We start from the raw sequence: 22,279 nt of genomic DNA on the forward strand, positions 1-22,279 counted from the left end.
GGCCCCCAATAACTGCTCTGCTCCCTCACCTCATGTCTCTATCCCCCCCCCATAGATTGTGAGCCCTCAGGGGCAGGACTTCCTTCCAGGTGGTCAGAGTTGCTTCCTGATCTCAGACACAATGTAGAGTTTTAAGAAAGGTTGATATTTTTATTGTGTTTTATACATTTGTCCTCTCCCCAAACCTCTCCTGTTTATTTTTTTCTACTCCTAAAATTACAAGACATGCTGACCAGGACTATTTATTCACAACTTACCTGTGTCATCTGATTTCTGTTATCCAGCACGGTCCAGTCTTCACAATAATGGCGGCCGGGAACAGACTTACCTTTGTCAGTGGAGCTGAAGCCGTGTCAAAGTTCTTCACATCCAAACAGGTGGATTTCCAACAAGCGGTGCAGAAGCCTGTCCAGTATGCAGGTAATCACTGGGAACCAGATTTTACCCCATTAAGCAAGCAGTCCCCTCAGGTAGGGTATGAAAAAATCCATTCTAGAATTCCCTCTTTTATGTGAAATCTCACCTATTTATCATTACAAAATCTTGCCCAGAGTCATGTGAAAATGAGCAGAGAAGAGTCATATTTTCGTGAGATGAGTCAAGTTCAGAGACTGCAAGGAGAGAGTCACTGCAGATTCCCCTATCTTCAGCTCTACAGGACATAGAAACATGCTGCAGGTGTCATAGTAAAGATAAAAATCTCATCTTTCAGATCTCCTCATGCTTGTGGTGAGCTACAGAACCAGAGATACAGGCAGTTAAAGATGCAGCTGAAAATGCAAACGGCAGATAAAAATCCAAATCCAGTATTTAATTTAATTTTTTTACTGTTTGAAAGTTGGAGCTTTATCTGCAGCTCGCTTTTCCAACTATCTCTTATCTTTAATATGACACCAGTACCATGTTTATAGGTGCTACAGAACTGAAAATAGGGGGCCCTGAAATGAGGCTCCTCCTACAGCCTCTAAAATTGACTCATATAACGCAAAATATGACTCTTCTCTACACATTGTCACATGACTTTGGAGCGGCTGGGATTTCACATAAGAGGGAATTTTAGAAAAGACCTGAGGGGTTTCTTATGCTTGTTTCAGCCCCTGCAGTGCTGAAGTGAGTTATCAAATGTAGCAAAAATTGTGCAAATCACCAGTAGAAACAATTCTGTGACATTTGTATGATAGAAAACTGATACAATGATAAATTCTTTAAGAAAACGGATTTTGCAGATCTTTTTATTTTCTGTATTAAAGCTTCTATCGAAAAGAAAAACTTCTTTAAGTCACATAGCGCCATCCACGACACCATCAAGCTGCAGCTGTCACAGAACAGACTGAACCCCTACATCCCCCGCCTGTGCAAGGAGTTCAGTGCACAGCTGGGGCAGCTGGAGTCAGAGGGCACAGAGGAGCTCTATGACCTCGTAAGGTAAGACACCCTACATAAGGACTAGCGGGGGCAGGTTAGTAGCCCACCATGACTACCATGGCTCCCAGGCTGTATAGAGATGGTTCTTAGATACATAGATGAAGCCCTCTACCTATAACACTCACAGCACCGCCGGCCCACATTCAGAACACAGACTTGTCTCACTGTCCCATGTGACTGACACTAACCAGAAGTCTAGTCAGTGACAACAGGACTGTGACCTTACTGCCTGACATAGTAACAACTTAAAGCAGACAATCTACTCTATCCGGTCAAGAACTTCATGGTGACTTTTCCCGGCTGTGACTTAACAACGCTGATTTCACCCTCAGATGTCTTCAGGTCTGTGCAGCACATTTCCACACTGCGCTCCTAAAATGACCACAGTCCCCTACTATATTATATATTGTACTTACAGCATCCTGAATTTATCATACAATTAGGAGCAACCCTCCTGAACTGATTAAAGACAGCAGCCCGCAAATATATATATCCTAAATTATATGCAGAACCCTCTGAACAATTAATACAGAACACCCTCAAATTATATATTGTGTCCCCAAATTAATATGCAGCTCCTCGTTATTAAATAACATTCAGCACCCACATAACTTAGATTCAGCCATCTAATGAATTTGTATACATTGTCACGTTAATTGCAGAATTAAGGAAATCGACCATTAAAATCCATCATGATAAACCAGGGACACTTACTCATAGATCCAAGAACCGTGACTGTGGTATCTTCTTATATTTGTTATCCACGGCCTCTTTCCTTCTAAAATCAACTTTTATAAGTATGCCAATGAGCAATAAGGGGGTTGTTGCCAGAGACCCTCCATGCTGCATCTTCACAGGCTGTTACACAGTACAGGAGCTTCCCCCCTTTCCTCCCACTGTGTGAGATTACTTCAGGCAGAGGGTGGAAGTGCCGAAGAAGCCCCTCAGGCTCATTAGCTTAATTTTAAAAGTTGATTTTAGAAGGAAGGAGGCCATGGATAACAAATATGAGACGACTCCCACAGTCACTGTTCCGGGATCTATGAGTAGTGTCCCTGGTGTATAGTCCCTAGTGATCTGTATAACCTTACTATTGTGTGTGTCTTTAGCAGCAGAAATTGATTTATATTCCAGGATTGCAGCTTCTTGAGGAATATTCTCACACTGCTGATCTCTTAGCTCCCTACACTGAGCTGCACGGAAGCCCCTTGTCTTTTGTTTGAGTAAAAATTTTAGGAGGCTTCTGGTTGGATACTACAGCAATCACTCAGAGAAGAAGAACTGGTCCATGGAGCTGATAAATGCAGAGGGCTAAGAGCACAACAGTGTGAGAACGTGCATTACCCCGGGGTATGATTACATTGCCCCCTTGTGGCTGATAACTAGGATGAATGTGACCTCCACTGACTCTTGAGCTTCTCGTAACAGGAGAATCATGTATCCGGCGGTGGTGGACAACCTGTTTGGAAAAGGGACGTGTCCTACTAGTAAGGACAACATAAAAGAGTTTGTGGAGCATTTCCGGAAGTACGATGACGGCTTTGAGTATGGAACACAGATACCGGAGTGGCTTCTAAGGTAAGTGGTTCCCAAACCCCTGATATGGAGGCAGCACACAGAGAATATCAGGCAGAATGTGGTGGCAGGACATGGCCAGATACAACTTGGCTACATCCTATCGGGGGGCTGAATATTAGAAGAAGGAGGTGGAAGGAGAATAAAGGTTGCAGTCCAGCTCTGCCCTGTGCAGGAGCACAAAGGTCCATGACCTCTAGTAATACTATGTACTTTGCTGTGCAGATAATCTGGATGATACAAGGACAGTAAAGATAAAAACAGTATTGCATATAAATAGTAACTTGGCAGTCTGGCTCCTGTCTCACGCTTCACTAGTAATTTGCCATTAGTTAAGGGTTTTTATGCCAGAAAACTGGTACAGAGATAAGCAGCACAGCCAGATGAGACAACTGCTGCAGGGACAGGCTAAACTGAGGAGGATAGCAAAGAACTACACCACAAGCGCTATTTATGTGTGCTTTAAAGGAAACCTACCATGAGGAATCTAACTTTATTTTAGTAACATGTAAATTACCTGCAGAGGCTACTGGGGCGTGGAGTAGCCATAGCTCCCAGTGCCCGCCCAGGCTAGTACACGCCCCAGTAGCCTCTGCAGCTGATTTACATATTACTAAAATAACGTTTTTACAAGTTTGTTTTCCAATTATCGCTCCAATGCAAATCATTGGGGCACATTTACTTACCTGTCCGGAGGAGTTCACCGAAAGTGCATTGTCCGTGTATAATGCCCTGTGCCGCGATTCACTAAGATTGTGCACCCGATATCCTGCATGTGTCGCTTCCCCACTCAGGTGACGGAGACGGAGTTCACCTTCTTCTTCCTGGTGCATGTAAGTGCTTGGGCTTGCGACACAATGAAAGTTAAATCCTGCGCTCAGTTCGAATAACTCGGATCGTCTGATGGCACTGTACCCGATTTCTGGTGCATGGAGGCACAATCCCCAGTTAAATATCTGTCACAGCAGCACAAATCCCGAAAACGCTGGAAAAACTGACGAAAGTGCGCCCGCGAACCCTTAGTAAATAAGCCCCAATTTGTCTTTACGTTTACAAGCTATAGAGCGAGAGAAGTAGATTTATATTATAAAGTCACGTTTTACTCAAATTCCCCGCCCCTTAGTTTCAAAAACTTACTGGAAGTAGAAGAGGAAGTGGATGTCAGACTACAAACTTATTTTTTTGTAGTCTGTAACCAAGGAGACACATAGCGGCACATTTACCTACAAGGTCTCTTGTGTTCACTAAAAGTGTGATTCACTTAGATTGTGCGCCCTGTACTGGCCTGACAGAGTTGAGTTGTGGTGCACCTTAAACATAGGGAGTGCGACACAATTTGAAAGTTAAATACAGCACTTGGTCCGAATCAGTTACACGGCACGCACCCTAATTTGTGCCCCATGGAAGCAGCGCAGCCGCACCACAAAAGGGTCACGGGCGCCACAATCCCAGCGCAGACACTTATCAAATACATGTGCAAGCCGTTTTAGCCATGAAGAACGTGCACGGTCCAACAAAAGTGCAGAGCGCGACCCTTAGTAAATGAGCCCTATAGACTTGAAGGATGAAGGATTGTAAACCAAGCACACTGACATACTGCTGTGTGCCCCCTCTGGCAGGATCTGCACTTTTTTTTATAGCTTTTTATGTCTTGGTTTTTACTAGAAAAGGCTTTAACAATTATGCAAATAAGCCTGAGGGGCTCAAGGCTTCATAGGTGTTAATGGAGCCTGAAGCCTCTCAAGCTCATTTCCATGATTTTTAAACCCTTTTTTGTTTTTCTTTAAAAACAAGGGCATAAGGAGACAAAAGAAGAGAAGAGGGGGCACACACCAGCATGTAAGTATGCTTGGTTTACAATCCTTCATCCTGGTGGTAGATTTCCTTTAAGTGGTTTCCAACCAGTCCCGGCACATTAATCGTAGATATTATATTATTTTCTTGCAGAGATTGGTCCCAGTCCAAGCAGTGGTTGCTGAAATTATTCAAGAACATTGTCGCCGAAACGGAGCAAAATAAACCGCCAGAAGACGGCAGTAAGGTAGGGGAGGGCTTTGTGGTAGTCGGAGGCCTGGCAGGCTTTATTCCTGGCATAGTTATAGGTAACACATGATTGTGGACAACCCATAATCGCTAAGGTCAGGGAGACGGTAAGGGAATCCTAAAAGTACCTCCTGATGGTATAACATGAATTGTTCTGCCATATTTTGCAGACCTTACTACATCATGTATTAGATACTCTCAAGGGTAATTCCACCTACAACAACAGCTTGTTACTGCTGTGGGCGTCACAGGCAAATGCCAATCCGGTAAGTACCAAGATTATCCTATGCCTTTGTTGCTGCAGACTGGCACTGAGCACTTCTTAGCTTCCTTCTTAAGATGTTTGTCTCCGGATTCACACAATCCAGCTTTAATTCTCCCATCATTTGAAAAGTTGTGAAAACTTTCTGGAAATTGTTTGCGGACATGCCCTAGGATTCTCCTAGGAGGAGCTCAAGGGTTTTTTATGTTTTTTCGGCTACCTGTCCAATGATATTGTCTAGTATTCTTGCTTCCTCCACCCCATTTTCACACCTTTCATACAAATCTGGTATCTTACTATTCAAGAGGGGAAGTAAGGGGGTCGGACAGCGACAGAAAGGGCGTTCCTGTCCCCCACCTGCGCAGTCACTACAACCAGTGAACTTTCATAAGATAAAGTTTTTAGGCTGCAGTATTATTCTGCACCAGGTAGGGCAGGTGTAGGTACCCCTTCTAATACATCAGGAGGCCTGTGTTACTTCTCACTGGATTTACTTCATGAGAGAACACAAAGCATCATGGGAAGAGAGGGCAGCTTATGACTGACTCAGCTCAGGGCAAAGACAGGAAGTGGTTAGATCTTCGGGAGTTTTGGGGGCCGGGTTTTACTTTCTACCTCGGCATCACTCTGTAGTCATGGCTCTAGTTTCATATTTTGGCAAAGAAGCCCAGGACTAAACTAGAAGTATGTCTATCACCTAAAATCTTTCCTTCCTTCCTTTTCCTGAAAAGTCTGCAACAATATTTTAAGAGACTCTTAAGGAAATCCATGCAGATCAAGTAAATGATTCACTGTAGTGGTTAAGCGCATGTAATAGATACACGTTGGTTATATAAACCTATTTCACGCCATAGAACGTCCAGGCTGTATATTCTGTATAATTCTTTATGTTCCTGAATATACTATAACATTTACCCCTTTGTTGTGTAGATCACATTCTGGACCCTTGCCTTCATGATCTCCGAGCCTAAGGTCTACAGGAAAGCCATGGACGAGATCACGTTGGTATTTGGGGAAACAGGTAAATCATTATATTATACGGTTTTCTATTTTATTATTTCTTTTCATGTGAGTGTTATTTAAATCACATTCAAGTCTAGTGTTTCTCGAATACGCTTGGTGCAGAATCTAAACCAGCAGGTGGGTGTGACTCCACTGGCAGAATAGTGAGTGCAGCTTTGGAGTGTAATGCAAGATATAACTCAGGATCAGTACAGGATAAGTAATGTTATGTATGTACACAGTGACTGCACCAGCAGCAGTATAGTGAGTGCAGCTTTGGAGTGTAATGCAAGATATAACTCAGGATCAGTACAGGATAAGTAATGTCATGTATGTACACAGTGACTGCACCAGCAGCAGAATAGTGAGTGCAGCTCTGGAATATAATACAGGATGTAACTCAGGATCAGTACAGGATAAGTAATGTCATGTATGTACACAGTGACTGCACCAGCAGCAGAATAGTGCGTGCATTCCCATTCTGCTGTGAGCTACTGACGGGTGTGGTTGTGTGCTGCTGAGCTCCTGCACCACCTGGAGCAAACCCAATCCACCCAGGCCTGCTCTCTCCTCCCCAGGGAGGGAGTGGGTTCTGTGGGATGAATCCTGCAGGAAAGTCCCAGGCTCCTGTCTCTCGGACCAGGCCGGCGGGGGGCAGGAGAAGCCAGTTACCGGCCAAAGCGGAGGGGGTGAGAAGATCTGCCCGGAGCCAAGGACGCAGCGATGTGACCTCGGCTGCCACCCCCAAGACCCAGGGAAGCCGCAAGGTCTCCGGTTCACAGAAGATCAAGGCAAGTAACATCAGCCTAAGTGCTCCTCCTGGAAAGCTGAGTGACTGTGCGGGAAAGCTGGGTGGTTCAGCTGAAAAGCTGGGTGCTCACGGAGGTGTTGAAAAAGCATGGGGTGAACTTAAGGCCCGGGAGTCTGCTTCCATCTATGGCTCCCGGATTGCTGAGCACCTCCGTGAGTACGAGGAAGCTGGAAAAGCGCTGAGGAGGCTCCAGGAGGAGATAAGGGAGACCTTGGCCCTAGCGGGGGTGGCTACACAGAGAAAGAAAAAGTCTGATCTTCTTACCACCATAGACAGACTTAAAGCCGAGGTCACCGCTCTGCAGGAGAAGCGTCATCTTATCCGCGAGCACAGCGGTCCGTTTCGTGAAAAACTTGAAAACGACGCCCGGTTTGATGACATGCGCCAGGAGCAGCTGAGAAAGCAGAAGGGGCTTCAGGTCCAGGCGGATGATGGCGATGATGAGGAGGATGAGGAAGACCTGCCGTGTCCGTCTGGTGGCCTGCACCAACACCAGCAGGCCTCGCACGACAGGCTGCCTGCAGAGCAAGCGCCATTACCATCAGGCTGCGGCTCTGCCAACCTGGAGGAGGAAAGTGATGACAGCGGCCAGGGAGGGGCGCTAATGGCTCAGATCCGTCAGCTCGAGTCCCCAGTTCACCTCCAGAACTTCTCCTTCGGCGATGATTTGCCAGATGACGACCAAAAGAGAAAGAAGAGAGCCAGGAAGACCAAGGCGTCTCAGGAGGTGAATCTGGTGTTTCGTCCCCTCCCTGTTCCCTCCGGGCGGGCAGCAGTGTCAGCCTGTCGTGTAGGCCCCGTTGCCCAGCCCAGCACGAATCCTGCAGTGGACTCGGTGCCAGGGTGCGGGGAGATTGCAAAGCCACGTTCCATCATGGCGCAGAGCACCAGCCTTGTTTGTAGTAGCAAGGATGGTGCAGGGAAGGCATCGGCCGAAAGGCCGGACAGTGAGGGCGATCCAGCAGGTCCTGGTACTGTGCGCTGCCCCCTAGTGGGAGGGGGGGGTGGCCCGGTGCCAGGGGCAGTGGCGGTGGCTCCTGTGGCCCCTAGCGCTGTGGCTGTTGCTTGCTCCGGTGAGCAGCGGCAGTGTGATGGGGCTGCTGGGGCTTGTGGTGCAGCGCCTCCCAATCATCCTGTGCAGCCTGTGCAAAAGGGCACAGGAAAAATATTATTCTGTATTGGCTCATCTGACCCTGGAGAGGGCACAAAGAGACTGTCCGGAGTTAATAAAGACAGGAGGCCTCTTGCATCTAGTGAGCAGCGATGCTCCAACCTTAGAAAAACTGCGGGACAACAAGGGGTTAATGCCAATGAGGCAGAGGGCACAAGTAAGATCGGGGTTGGAGCTGCCTCTTCTCAGGCTGAATCGGCTATGGAGGTGGCTCTACCCCCAGTGTCCAGTGACGCCGAGGCAACCCCAGGTCCTCCTGGCCCAGCTGGTGTGAGTGATGCAAGGAAGCGAGGCGGTAATGTACATAGTGTGGTGAATGTGGGGGTGGTGAATGGTGATGGGGGGGATCCTGGTAGGAGTGCTGGACCATCTGCACCCCCAGTGGTGGCCGCTCCCATAAGGAGCTATGCGAGTGTCACCGCTGGGGCAAGTGGGGTTAACTCCTTGTCTCCTGGCTCTGGGAATAGCGTTTTGCAAAGGCGTCTTCTGGAGGCTCTCAGGAGAGGGGAAAAGTCAATCACTGTAGAGGGGAGAGATGTTGATCTGTCCTTCTGGACAGACAGGCATGGCCTGGCAGCCTTCCAAGAGAAAAGGGGGGGAGAGACTGTATGGTCTTTACCCACAACCGGGCCCGGAGCTGCCCGTAGGAATGTGGTTCGTCTTCGCTGGAGGGGCAGTGACGCATGCCCACCCAGGTCAAGGGTGGTGGAGCTCCTCCTGAAGATGAACTTCAGGGCTAGTGACATCTTTGCCCTGATACATCCTTATGGTACTCCGGAGTTCGATGTCAGCTTTGTTCGGCCGGAGGGCTTAGAGCTCTTCTGGTCGAATTATGAGCTGGCAAAGAACGAGCCCGCATGGCGAGACTTTGCTGTGCAAGCAGTGTCTCGCCAAAACGCAGTCAAGAAAGTGACCGTTTTGACCCGTAACGAGTCACTTTCTTGCATGGACATCATGACTTGGCTAAGTCGTTATGGTGAGGTTGTACAGGTACCCCAGAAAAACCGCGATGAATTTGGCATTTGGTCTGGGGCCTGGACCTTCATGATGAAGTTGAAGTGTTCAGGCGGCACAGTCGCTCACATTCCCTCTTCAGCCTTTCTTGGGCGAGACAGAATCCTGATTTTCTACCAGGGGCAGCCGAAGGTCTGTCACAGGTGCGGTGACCCCACACACTTTAGCGCCAGCTGCCAAGTGCAGAAGTGCGCTTTGTGTGGTGGGCTAGGTCATCTCGCTGCATCCTGTAAGGACATTAGGTGTAACCTGTGTGGTGAGCTCGGTCACCCTTTCAGCCGTTGTCCTCGCTCCTTTGCCAATGCGGGTGTGACCCCAGTGGAGGAGAGCCATGAGGTTGCTTCTGCTGGGGAAGGTACCGGCAGAGGTGGAGGAGCTGAGGGGCCTGTGAAGAAAAGTAAGAATAAGTCACCTTCTCAGTTGAGGCGGCTTGAAGCCAGACAAAAAGGGAGAGAACTGGGGAAGCCTCAGGTTGCTGGGGTGACCCTTGGTCTTTCCTCAGAGGCTGGTCATGCTACTGAGGCCCTGAGGGATGATGAGTTGGATGAGGAGGTCAGGAGGATGGAGCGCGAGAAAGGTGCCATGTCCTCCACGTCCTCCCATTATGAGAGTATGGATGAGGATAACAGGATTTGGCTAGAAAATAAGCGCAAGCAGAAAAAGAAAAAACGCGGCGTATCTAAGGTACCTAAGGAAGGGAAAACTTCCTCCCCTCTGGTTGAGCTTTCCAACCGGTTCCTCACCCTCGATGAGATCGCCTCCTCGGAAGGAGAGGCTGAGGGTGGGGTTCTGGAGGTGGCGGCGGAGCAGCCTGCAGGGGGCGCCGAGTCTCTATCCTCTGGGGAAGCTGGGTCCTCAGAGTGGGAGACTGACTCAGAGTCAGGAGACAAGGACGAAGGAGAGGGTGGTCCGGGTGGGTCCTTGGGGGCCAGTAATAACATGGACACCTCAATTTCGTTGAAAAGAAGTTGCCCCAATTCTGAAGGGAAAAGGGAAAAGGCATCATCTTCAGAGGAGAGTCGGGGGAAGGGAAGTATTAAGAAAAAAGCCGTCTAACTCAATCACTCATGATGGCGGCACCCACTCCGTTGACGCTGGCGTCCATTAATGTCGCCAGCATTAAGTCTAATGCGGCTAGATTTGCGGCCTTTGATTTTCTCGGCCGCGTTGAAGCCGACATTTTATTTTTGCAGGAGACCAGGCTGCCAGATTTGGCGGCCGTGTTTAAAGCTAAGAGGGAATGGAGACACGGGCCTTCCTATTGGTCTCTTGCGGCCGAGCCGTATAGCGGAGTGGCGGTCCTTTTTACCGCACCGGTAGAATGCCGACGAGTTATTGAGTTAGAAATGGGGAGGTGCCTGATCCTGGATGTCCTCATGAAGGGACAAGAACTTCGCCTAATTAACATCTATGGTCCCCAGTCCAAGTGGGACAGGAATTGTCTCTTTATGAGGATCAAGCCCTACCTTTTTACAAGTCGGCAGGTGGTCTTTGGAGGGGACTTCAATGCTGTCACGAGGTCCCAGGATAGGGGAGGTTCCAGAGACAAGCTGACTTATGATAGCGTCGCTCTTAATAGCATAGCTAGTGAGGCTCGCCTGGTGGATGTCCACATCCGGCACACCCCAGGCCACGCGGGGTTCACCTATTATAGGGGTAGCTGCAGGTCTAGAATAGACAGGTTTTATTTAAAGGAGGAAGCCATCTCTTCAGCAGTGTCTGTTGTTGAGGTGGAGTTCTCCGACCACTGTTTAATTTTGTTTTCTCTGAATGTTACAGAGACCCCCCGGATGGGAAGAGGCTACTGGAAGCTCAATTCGTCTCTCCTGGAAGAAGCGGAGATCAGACAATCCTTTGAGGACTTTCTTCAGAGCCAGGTACCATTGCTGGGCCTTTGTAGCAGTAAGTCAGAGTGGTGGGAGATGCTCAAGAAAAGGGTGGCGAGATTCTTCCGCCAGCTCTCGAGCCTCAGGAGCCTAGACGGGTACCATCTGTATCAGGGCCTGAGGAGGAGACTCGAGCATCTCGTCTCGACTGGAGGTAGTCGTGAGGACATCTCCAGAGTGAAATCCTTGCTGAAGAGGTGTCAGTACGATAGACACGCATCTTTGGTTTTTGAGAGGGATTACGGGAAATACCGCTCGCCCGACCCTTACAGAAACTGCAAGATGTCAGTGAATGGTAAAGTTGTCACGGGACTGGTTGACAGTACGGGATCCCTGAAAAGGTCCAGATCAGGGATTCTGGAGGTCGTCAGATCCTTCTACTCGCACCTCTTGGGCAGGAAGGATCTAGATCGGGATGTGATGTCGGCTTTCCTGGCTGAAACTGTCCCTGAGCCAGGAGTAGACCCCTCTCTTGATGTTTTGACAGAGATGATCAGGGAAGAGGAAGTCAGCCGGGCGATTGAAGGGCTCGCCCTCAAGAAATCGCCGGGTCCGGATGGCTTAACATCTGAGTTTTATAAGACCTTTAAGGACGCCTTGGTTCCCCTCTTGACTGAGGTATTCAATGAGTGTCTTTCCTCGGGCGCTCTGCCGAAGTCAATGAGGAGGTCTGCCCTGATCATCCTGTCAAAGGGTAAGGACCGATCTCGTATTGAGAACTGGCGTCCCATAGCGCTTCTCAATACGGACAGAAAGGTTTTGGCAAAGGTGCTGTTTAATCGGCTGGTGCAGTTTGCGCCCCAGCTCCTTTCGGGGACCCAGCACTGCTCTGTTCCAGGCCACAGTACATTTAGTGCTGTGCTTTGTGTCCGGGAGGCAGTGGAGCAGGGCAGGGCTGGTAACTGGAAGGGGTACTTGCTGTCCTTGGATCAGGCAAAAGCGTTTGATCGGGTTAACCACGAGTACCTCTGGTCTGTCCTTCTGAGGTATGGCCTGCCGGGGGAGTTTGTCAATTGGCTAAAGGTTTTGTACGCAGGGGCAGAGAGTTTCCCGCTTGTGAACGGTTGGATTGGCCGCTCTTTTGAGGTCGGGTCTGGTGTTCGCCAGGGTTGTCCTCTGAGCCCACTTCTATACGTGTTCGCGATTGACCCATTCCTTAGGAGGGTTGATCGTGGGCCGTTGGTGGGAGTCGGGATGGACCAGGCGGCACCGGAAGCCACTCTAAGGGTGGTAGCCTATGCCGATGATGTCACCGTTTTCGTGTCCTCGGGAGGGGAGGCGCAATGGGTGATGTCAGAGGTTGACCGCTACTCAGAGGCTTCTGGGTCCAAGATCAACCGGGATAAGTGTGAGAGTCTCTGGCTGGGAGAGGGGGATCCAGGCTTTGATCTCCCGGACACTCTTCCAGGGCCCCAAGACTCTGCCAAAGTTCTAGGCATCGAATTTGGCCAGGGGGATTACCCCATGCAAAACTGGGACGGCAGGCTCAAGATCGCCGCTCAGAGGGTGGACCAGTGGAAGGGTTGGTCTTTGACCCTCAGGGAAAGGGTTAATCTGATCAAAACTTACCTGCTCCCGTTGCTGATTTATCTGGGCAGTGTGTGCATGTTGCCAGAACCCCTCTGGACTCGGGTGTACAGTCTGTTCTTCCAGCTGTTATGGGGGAATAGGCTGAACCTAATCAAGAGGGAGGTTACTTACCGCACGAGGAGACAAGGAGGGTTGTGTATGGTCAACCCTGTGGTGTTCCTAGTGAATACCTTTCTTAAGATCAATATCGCAAACCTCTGGAAAGAGAGGGCTCCTCCGTGGGTATACTCCTGCAGGGGATGGTTTCGGCCTTTCTTCCAGGAATGGGAGACAGGAGGGCGAGTGAAGGATCTCCGCACACCGCATGGGCATCTTCCGGCTTACGCTACCCCGGTTCTGAAGGTGATTCGCCGGTGGGGTCTGGGAATGTGGGAGATCAGGACCATGTCGAGGAAAGTCCTTGACAAAAGGGTTCTGTTGACCCATTTCCAGAAGCCTCTGGCCCTCAGGGATTGCCCAAGTCGGGATCTTGGGGTGGGTTTAGGTCTTTTGAATTCCATCAGGATCCCCTTGAAGTTTTGGGACGTGACTTGGCGCTGCTTCCATGGAAAGCTGTGTGTGAGGGACAATCTGAAGTGTAGGAGCTCTGAGGAAAGGGGTTGTCCCCGGGAGGAGTGCGGTGGCCTGCTGGAGAGCATGGACCACTTCCTGCTTCAGTGCCCCTTTAACACAGAGGTGTACAACCGGGTGGGCGCTTCCATCCATTGGCCCGGGTTGGCCGGTCTCTCCTATGCGGAGTGGGCCTATGGAGCATTCAGAGGCCTGGGTGGCCGGGACCGCTGCACATTATTCCTAGTCAGTCTAGTGGTCAGGTACCACACGTGGAACGCACGGTGTTTAGTATCGACGCAGCGTAAAATCCTCCCGGTGGATGAGGTGGTTAGGAACATTCTGGGTGACCTGGTGAAGGTGCGCTCTCTGGAGTATGAGAGGCTGGGCACGGGGAGGGCCTCTCTCCTTTGGAGGGGGTTCTCCTTTAGTGTCCCTTAGTCTGTCATCTCCGCTCCTGGTGTTGGGCTGAAGCTGACACTGTAGATTTTTGTTTTGTGTCCTGAGGTTATAGTGATGTAGGGGCTTGCAGGCGCCGAACCTGGGCTTTATGTGGTTGGTTTGTTATATGTTGATATGTTTAATGTGTTTGTATTTTGTGTACAGTGTGTATTTATGTAGTTATAGTTAATGTGTTTTTATGTGTTTTTATGTGTGTTTTAATGTGTTTATGTGTTAATGTGTGTTTATGTAGTTATAGTTCTTGTGTGTATATATAGCTTGGTTGGTTTTTGGGGTGTTGGTGTTAGGGTGTTAGGTTGGGAGGGGGGTGGACGGGATTTGGACAATATGATCCTGGGCACTGGTCTGGACTATATAGCGCGAACTTTGGACGTTAGACCAGTGTCTGGGTGGGAGGGTGATGGGCGTGGGATTTAGTTAGTTATATTTAATGTTTTTATTTCCTGTTTGTCTTTTTTTTTGCTGTGTATTCTTTAGTTATTTATAGAAAAAAAAAAAAAAAAAATATTATAAAAAATTATATTTAAAAATAAAAATAAAAAATTAGGTGGTGGGATTGGGTGAAGGTTTTGTTTTATAATGCTGATTGTGTGGTGTGTGTGTGGCTGGGCCAGGAGGTTTTCGTAAGACTCTTTTAGTTTGTATTATTGTTTTGTTATTATTATTATTGTTTTGTTTTGCCAGAAGTTATGGCTTGATTTATGTTTATTGTTGTAATGTTTTTCATTTTTATATATAAAATAAAAGATTTACAGGATGTAACTCAGGATCAGTACAGGATAAGTAATGTCATGTATGTACAGTGACTGCACCAGCAGCAGAATAGTGAGTGCAGCTCTGGGGTATAATACAGGATGTAACTCGGGATCAGTACAGGATAAGTAATGTCATGTATGTACACAGTGACTGCACCAGCAGCAGAATAGTGAGAGCAGCTCTGGGGTATAATACAGGATGTAACTCAGGATCAGTACAGGATAAGTAATGTCATGTATATACACAGTGACTGCACCAGCAGCAGAATAGTGAGAGCAGCTCTGGGATATACTACAGGATGTAACTCAGGATCAGTACAGGATAAGTAATGTCATGTATGTACACAGTGTCTGCACCAGCAGCAGAATAGTGAGTGCAGCTCTGGAGTATAATACAGGATGTAACTCAGGATCAGTACAGGATAAATAATGTCATGTATGTACACAGTGACTGCACCAGCAGCAGAATAGTGAGTGCAGCTCTGGGGTATAATACAGGATGTAACTCAGGATCAGTACAGGATAAGTAATGTCATGTATGTACACAGTGACTGCACCAGCAGCAGAATAGTGAGTGCAGCTCTGGAGTATAATACAGGATGTAACTCAGGATCAGTACAGGATAAGTAATGTCATGTATGTACACAGTGACTGCACCAGCAGCAGAGTAGTGAGTGCAGCTCTGGGGTATAATACAGGATGTAACTCAGGATCAGTACAGGATAAGTAATGTCATGTATGTACACAGTGACTGCACCAGCAGCAGAATAGTGAGTGCAGCTCTGGAGAATAATGCTGGATGTAGTGTAAAAAGTCATTCCTGGCCATGGTGTTTTTATTAATCTTGATGGCAGAATGAAGGGAACACATTCATATTATTCACTTGCTGTCCATGCATTTCCATCATTCACCAGTAGGTGGCAGTGAGGATTTTCCGGATCTCTGGGATCACCTTGGGTCCAGTTAGTAGTGTAATTTGTCTTAGCGGAATGTTAAACATGTGATTGAAATTCCTTTTTATCACCACGGATTTGAGCCTGTGTGTAGGAGAACAATTGTGCTATTAAGTAATAGGAGAGTCGCCGCTCGGCCAAAATACTAGTTGATGCAGTTAGGAAAATATTTCTCCATGTGTTACATGGAATGCATCTATTATATGTAACGCGTGTTATTTATAACCTCTGAAGTATGTGAAATCATAGATATACATCACCAGACAATGGTCCACATATGCACGTGGGGCAGAGATAGCAGTCACACCTGGGTCCTGTGGGGGGGGGGGGGGAGCATAGAAAAATGCTGGTATTATAAATGCTATATGGGGGCTCTGTTACAGATTTTGGTCTGGAGTCCTATGGGCCGCCTATAGCTGAACTGCTAAACCACACCCAACTCATTGGCAGCTGTGACACTATTTTCTGATCATACACTATGTTTCTTCAATTACTGTAATTAGTGTAAATCCCTTTACGATAGATACATTTTTATCCCAAAAAATTAGAATTTTTAAATTAGAATCCAGAAGAGTAATCACCTGATCGCTCAGTGATCGCCTGTTATGATCACTAGAACCATAGACTCTCCCTGTAGCAGCCACTACAGGAGAAATGTGGTATTACATATAATTATGTTACCAAAATGTTGCAATTTTCGGTTCCACTTGCTACTAATAACAGGACATTTTAAAGGTGATTCCCAAGATTTCCCTAGGATAGGGGATAACATATTGCTCATTGGGGGTAAAGGCACATCCAAATTTTGCTTGCCTTGCAAAAACCCTTTTTCCCATTAGTCCGGATTATCTCTACATATCTGCATTTCTATCATAGGCAAAGAACCACTGAATATAACAGAGGTGGAGCTGTCAAAACTTGACTTTATTAAATCGTGTATCCTTGAGGCCGTCCGCCTGAGGGCACCGGGAGCCATAACCAGGAAAGTCCTTCAACCCCTGAAAGTTTACGTAAGTTATTATTTTCAGTCGGTGCAATATATATATATATTGGTATATTGTGACCTGGGTCTCACGGCACCAATGCACCTAAGGGTGATTGCGCTGTAGGAAGTCATATTGGATGTCGCCCATCTTTTTACTCTACCCCTCTATCCTCCAGGATTATGAGATCCCAGCTGGTGACCTGTTGATGTTATCTCCATACTGGCTCCACCGGGACCCGAAATACTTCCCAGAACCACATACATACAGACCGGTAAGTTCCATCATGGCTGTGTACAGCAGAAAGCCTCTGTGAGGAGTGTCCTTAAAGGTCTAGATATAAGATCCATAGTTTTTGACTTTTTGATTCTGCATTTTACTACACATGAAAATGGGGGCAGCCATTAAGGTCAATAGAAGAGTGTTGTGAGCATGCTCTGTGACCTCTGACCTATAGAGCCAATTATTTCTAGTTGACTCCTTGTCCCCTCCACATTTGGTATAAGAAGTGTGAGGTTTGTACATCCAGCTTGGATGATTTATTGTACAGTTTGACAATTACTACATATACACAATATCATGCAAAAATATCAGGATATTCCAGTGTGCACCCCTCTAACCTCCCTAAATCCAATGTGCACCGCTCTCACCCCTGTACATCCAGTGTGCACCCCTCTCCCCCTTGTACATCCAGTGTGCACCCCTCTCCCCCTTGTACATCCAGTGTGCACCACTCTCACCCCGCTACATCCAGTTTGCACCCTCCTCACCCCATACATCCAGTGTGCACCCCTCTCACCCCATACATCCAGTGTGCACCCCTCTCACCCCATACATCCAGTGTGCACCCCTCTCACCCCATACATCCAGTGTGCACCCCTCTCACCCCATACATCCAGTGTGCACCCCTCTCACCCCATACATCCAGTGTGCACCCCTCTCACCCCTGTACATCCAGTGTGCACCCTCCTCACCCCTGTACATCCAGTGTGCACCCCTCTCACCCCATACATCCAGTGTGCACCCCTCTCACCCCATACATCCAGTGTGCACCCCTCTCACCCCTGTACATCCAGTGTGCACCCCTCTCACCCCTGTACATCCAGTGTGCACCCCTCTCACCCCTGTACATCCAGTGTGCACCCCCCTCACCCCGGTACACCCAGTGTGCACCCCTTGTACATCCAAGGTGCACACCTATCACCCTAATACATCCAGTGTTCACCCCTCTCACCCCCGTACATACAGGGCGCGTCTTTTCTAACCCTAATACATCCAGTGTGCACCCCTCTCACCCCATACATCCAGTGTGCACCCCTCTCACCCCATACATCCAGTGTGCACCCTTCTCACCCCATACATCCAGCGTGCACCCCTATCACTCATACATCCAGTGTGCACACCTCTCACCCCATACATCCAGTGTGCACACCTCTCACCCCATACATCCAGTGTGCACACCTCTCACCCCATACATCCAGCGTGTACACCTCTCACCCCATACATCCAGTGCATACCCCTCTCACTCATACAGCCAGTGTGCCCCCCATACGTCCTGTGTGCACCACTTTCACCCCATACATCCAGTGTGCACCCCTCTCATCCTATACAGCGCGTGTGTGCACCCCATCTCAACCCATACATCCAGTGTGCACCCCTCTTATCCCAATGCATCCACTGTGCACCCCATCTCACTCTATACATCCAGTGTGCACCCCCTCTCACCCCATACATCCAGTGTGCACCCCTCTCACCCCATACATCCAGTGTGCACCCCTCTCACCCCATACATCCAGTGTGCACCCCTCTCACCCCATACATCCAGTGTGCACCCCTCTCACCCCATACATCCAGTGTGCACACCTCTCACCCCATACATCCAGCGTGTACACCTCTCACCCCATACATCCAGCGTGCACCCCTTTCACCCCATACGTCCTGTGTGCACCCCTTTCACCCCATACATCCAGTGTGCACCCCTCTCATCCTATACAGCGCGTGTGTGCACCCCATCTCAACCCATACATCCAGTGTGCACCCCTCTTATCCCAATGCATCCAGTGTGCACCCCATCTCACCCTATACATCCAGTGTGCACCCCCTCTCACCCCATACATCCAGTGTGCACCCCTCTCACCCCATACATCCAGTGTGCACCCCTCTCACCCCATACATCCAGTGTGCACCCCTCTCACCCCATACATCCAGTGTGCACCCCTCTCACCCCATACATCCAGTGTGCACCCCTCTCACCCCATACATCCAGTGTGCACCCCTCTCACCCCATACATCCAGTGTGCACCCCTCTCACCCCATACATCCAGTGTGCACCCCTCTCACCCCATACATCCAGTGTGCACCCCTCTCACCCCATACATCCAGTGTGCACCCCTCTCACCCTATACATCCAGTGTACACCCCTCTCACCCCATACATCCAGTGTGCACCCCTCTCACCCCATACATCCAGTGTGCACCCCTCTCACCCCATACATCCATACATCCAGTGTGCACCCCTCTCACTCCATACATTCAGTGTGCACCCCTCTCACTCCATACATTCAGTGTGCACCCCTCTCACTCCATACATTCAGTGTGCACCCCTCTCACTCCATACATTCAGTGTGCACCCCTCTCACTCCATACATTCAGTGTGCACCCCTCTCACTCCATACATTCAGTGTGCACCCCTCTCACTCCATACAGTGTGCACCCCTCTCACTCCATACAGTGTGCACCCCTCTCACCCCATACATTCAGTGTGCACCCCTCTCACCCTATACATTCAGTGTGCACCCCTCTCACCCTATACATTCAGTGTGCACCCCTCTCACCCTATACATCCAGTGTGCACCCCTCTCACCCCATACATCCAGTGTGCACCCCTCTCACCCCATACATCCAGTGTGCACCCCTCTCACCCCATACATCCAGTGTACACCCCTCTCACCCCATACATCCAGTGTGCACCCCTCTCACCCCATACATCCAGTGTGCACCCCTCTCACCCCATACATCCAGTGTGCACCCCTCTCACCCCATACATCCATACATCCAGTGTACACCCCTCTCACCCCATACATCCAGTGTACACCCCTCTCACCCCATACATCCAGTGTACACCCCTCTCACCCCATACATCCAGTGTGCACCCCTCTCACCCCATACATCCAGTGTGCACCCCTCTCACCCCATACATCCATACATCCAGTGTGCACCCCTCTCACTCCATACATTCAGTGTGCACCCCTCTCACTCCATACATTCAGTGTGCACCCCTCTCACTCCATACAGTGTGCACCCCTCTCACTCCATACAGTGTGCACCCCTCTCACCCCATACATTCAGTGTGCACCCCTCTCACCCTATACATTCAGTGTGCACCCCTCTCATCCCATACATCCAGTGTGCACCCCTCTAATCCCATACATTTAGGGTGCACCCCTCTCACATCCAGCTGATATCTTTTGTACCAGCGCTTTGATTTCTCCTTTAAATATTCAGCATTAAAGCAAAAAACTATTTTTATTGTAGGAAAGTGCAGTGCAGATTATTTACTCAAGGCCTCATTGGAAAAAAAATGATATTTTCTTCCCACAGGAACGTTGGAAAAAGGCAAATTTAGAGAAGAATGTTTTCCTAGATGGCTTTGTAGCATTTGGCGGCGGAAAGTTCCAGTGCCCGGGAAGGTCAGTGATACGGCTGTGGTTGTCCTGAGCAATGGCGCAGCGCAGGCTCCTGTATAGCAATACACAATATATGCGGAGACAGGCTGTATATGTATCACACCATGCCGACCGTGAGGAGGAGGGACCGCCCTCAGTGCACGTCGGGAGGAGAGGCCGCCCTCAGTACTGGTCAGAAGAAGGGGCAGCCCTCAGTGCACATCAGTAGAAGGGGCCACCCTCAGTGCACATCAGTAGAAGAGGCCACCCTCAGTGCACGTCAGGAGGAGGGACCACCCTCAGTGCACGTCAGGAGGAGGGACCGCCCTCAGTGCACGTCAGGAAGCGGGGACCGCCCTCAGTACTCGTCAGGAGGAGGGACCGCCCTCAGTGCTCCTCAGGAGGAGGGACCGCCCTCAGTGCACGTCAGGAGGAGGGAACGCCCTCAGTGCACGTCAGGAGGAGGGAACGCCCTCAGTGTACGTCAGGAGGAGGGACTTCCCTCAGTGCACGTCAGGAGGAGGGACCGCCCTCAGTGCACGTCAGGAGGAGGGACCGCCCTCAGTGCACGTCAGGAGGAGGGACCGCCCTCAGTGCACGTCAGGAGGAGGGACCGCCCTCAGTGCACGTCAGGAGGAGGGACCGCCCTCAGTGCACGTCAGGAGGAGGGACCGCCCTCAGTGCACGTCAGGAGGAGGGACCGCCCTCAGTGCACGTCAGGAGGAGGGACCGCCCTCAGTGCACGTCAGGAGGAGGGACCGCCCTCAGTGCACGTCAGGAGGAGGGACCGCCCTCAGTGCACGTCAGGAGGAGGGACCGCCCTCCATGCATTTAGAGGATATATTCACATAGAACTGTCATTACCTCATGTATTGGGTGCTGTATATTTTTCGTGTTTCCCTCCTGTATTTGTTTTGCCCGGTGCCTCTTTGTGTTCCTCGCTTCCTCCTTGTGCTGGTGAGACGTCCTGTCATCGGGTTATTTATACCTCGTACTCCGGCCCTGATGCGGCTTTTGAAAAATAAGGAGAGCACTTAACACGTAAAAGTCACTGCGACCCTTATCTATATTGCCGGTGATGGAAAGACACAATACAACTTTTCCGATGTCTGACTGGCGCCAGGCCAGAACTCACGGCTCTAATCCCGCTCCTGGTATCCCATAGTATATCTAGGGGCTAGTCTCATTATTGTTAATAACAAACCTGCGTAAAAGATACCCAATAATTGGGTCCCAAGGCAACAAAATATGTAAGATTACACCAAGGATGGGAAAGTTCACCAAATGAAATCAAGTAGTTAGTTTTTTGGGTTATTTCGGCTAATTATATACAGGTTGTAATCATTTTTATAGTTTACATACCATAACTTGGCCGAACAATGAATGAGTTAATCACGGACTGAAATATCTTCCATTTTTCACACAGTCTATTTTTGGCTGAGGCTTGGGATCATTGGGCCTCCTGGGAATGGGGCAGACAGCATCAGACTCATGTTTATCATCTCAGGCGCTGGACGCTACGACAGGCATTAAAGAGAAGCTGAGGGCGTAAAAAAAAGACCACGCTATGATCACATGACTGCCTAAGCCCCTCCCCCAGCGCACACTGTATATGGCCTGTTACCGTTCGGGGGTATTAAGACAAAAATGCATTGATTTCTTATGTTCTCAACAGAAATCATCTGTGGTTTCATAGTTTCATTATTTTCTATCAATGATGTAATCCTGTTGTGATGTCACTATTGCAATCACTATGATGTCACAACTTCTCTCAGTAGTGTCTATGATTTGGTAATCTATTATCAAAGTCATTTACTTTGAGTTCCTTCAGAGATGTAACATTTATGTGATGTCACAGTGACTGCTTATGTGACATTCTGTTCCCTTTGTGATGCCGCAAAGTTCTGTCGACTCTCATTCATGGCACTAGTCTCTGTGATGTCACTGATTCTTTATTGTGATGTTTGTCTTCTCTCTGTGATGTCACGTATTCTGTCTTCTGTGATGTCATTAGCTCAGTCTCTCTGTGATGTCGCTTATTCTGTCTTCTGTGATGTCACTGGCTGTGTCTTCTCTCTGTGATGTCACTTATTCTGTCTTCTGTGATGTCACTAGCTTTGTCATCTCTTTGTGT

The 22,279-nt window shown here is 48.9% G+C and overlaps 1 protein-coding gene and 1 long non-coding RNA gene across 2 annotated transcripts in view; one reads left to right on the forward strand and one right to left on the reverse strand.

The window, feature by feature from the left end:
- Window positions 1-22,279, forward strand: part of CYP39A1 (cytochrome P450 family 39 subfamily A member 1) — a 57,336-nt gene that overhangs the window by 3,487 nt on the left and 31,570 nt on the right. Inside the window, exons 2-10 of the mRNA XM_072143715.1 lie at window positions 285-420; window positions 1,251-1,425; window positions 2,854-3,003; window positions 4,948-5,041; window positions 5,214-5,309; window positions 6,236-6,326; window positions 16,375-16,508; window positions 16,660-16,755; window positions 20,081-20,169. Of these exons, the coding sequence (XP_071999816.1) occupies window positions 285-420; window positions 1,251-1,425; window positions 2,854-3,003; window positions 4,948-5,041; window positions 5,214-5,309; window positions 6,236-6,326; window positions 16,375-16,508; window positions 16,660-16,755; window positions 20,081-20,169 (1,061 nt within the window). The remainder of the gene's footprint in view (window positions 1-284; window positions 421-1,250; window positions 1,426-2,853; window positions 3,004-4,947; window positions 5,042-5,213; window positions 5,310-6,235; window positions 6,327-16,374; window positions 16,509-16,659; window positions 16,756-20,080; window positions 20,170-22,279) is intronic.
- Window positions 15,431-21,751, reverse strand: LOC140122636 (uncharacterized). Its single transcript, XR_011854353.1, has 3 exons — window positions 21,508-21,751; window positions 21,010-21,156; window positions 15,431-15,582 (listed from the first exon to the last, which is right to left on the reverse strand). It is a non-coding gene; the product is annotated as an uncharacterized lncRNA (long non-coding RNA).

The sequence above is a fragment of the Engystomops pustulosus genome, chromosome 3 (assembly GCF_040894005.1).
Source record: "Engystomops pustulosus chromosome 3, aEngPut4.maternal, whole genome shotgun sequence".
NCBI classification, from domain to species: domain Eukaryota; kingdom Metazoa; phylum Chordata; class Amphibia; order Anura; family Leptodactylidae; genus Engystomops; species Engystomops pustulosus.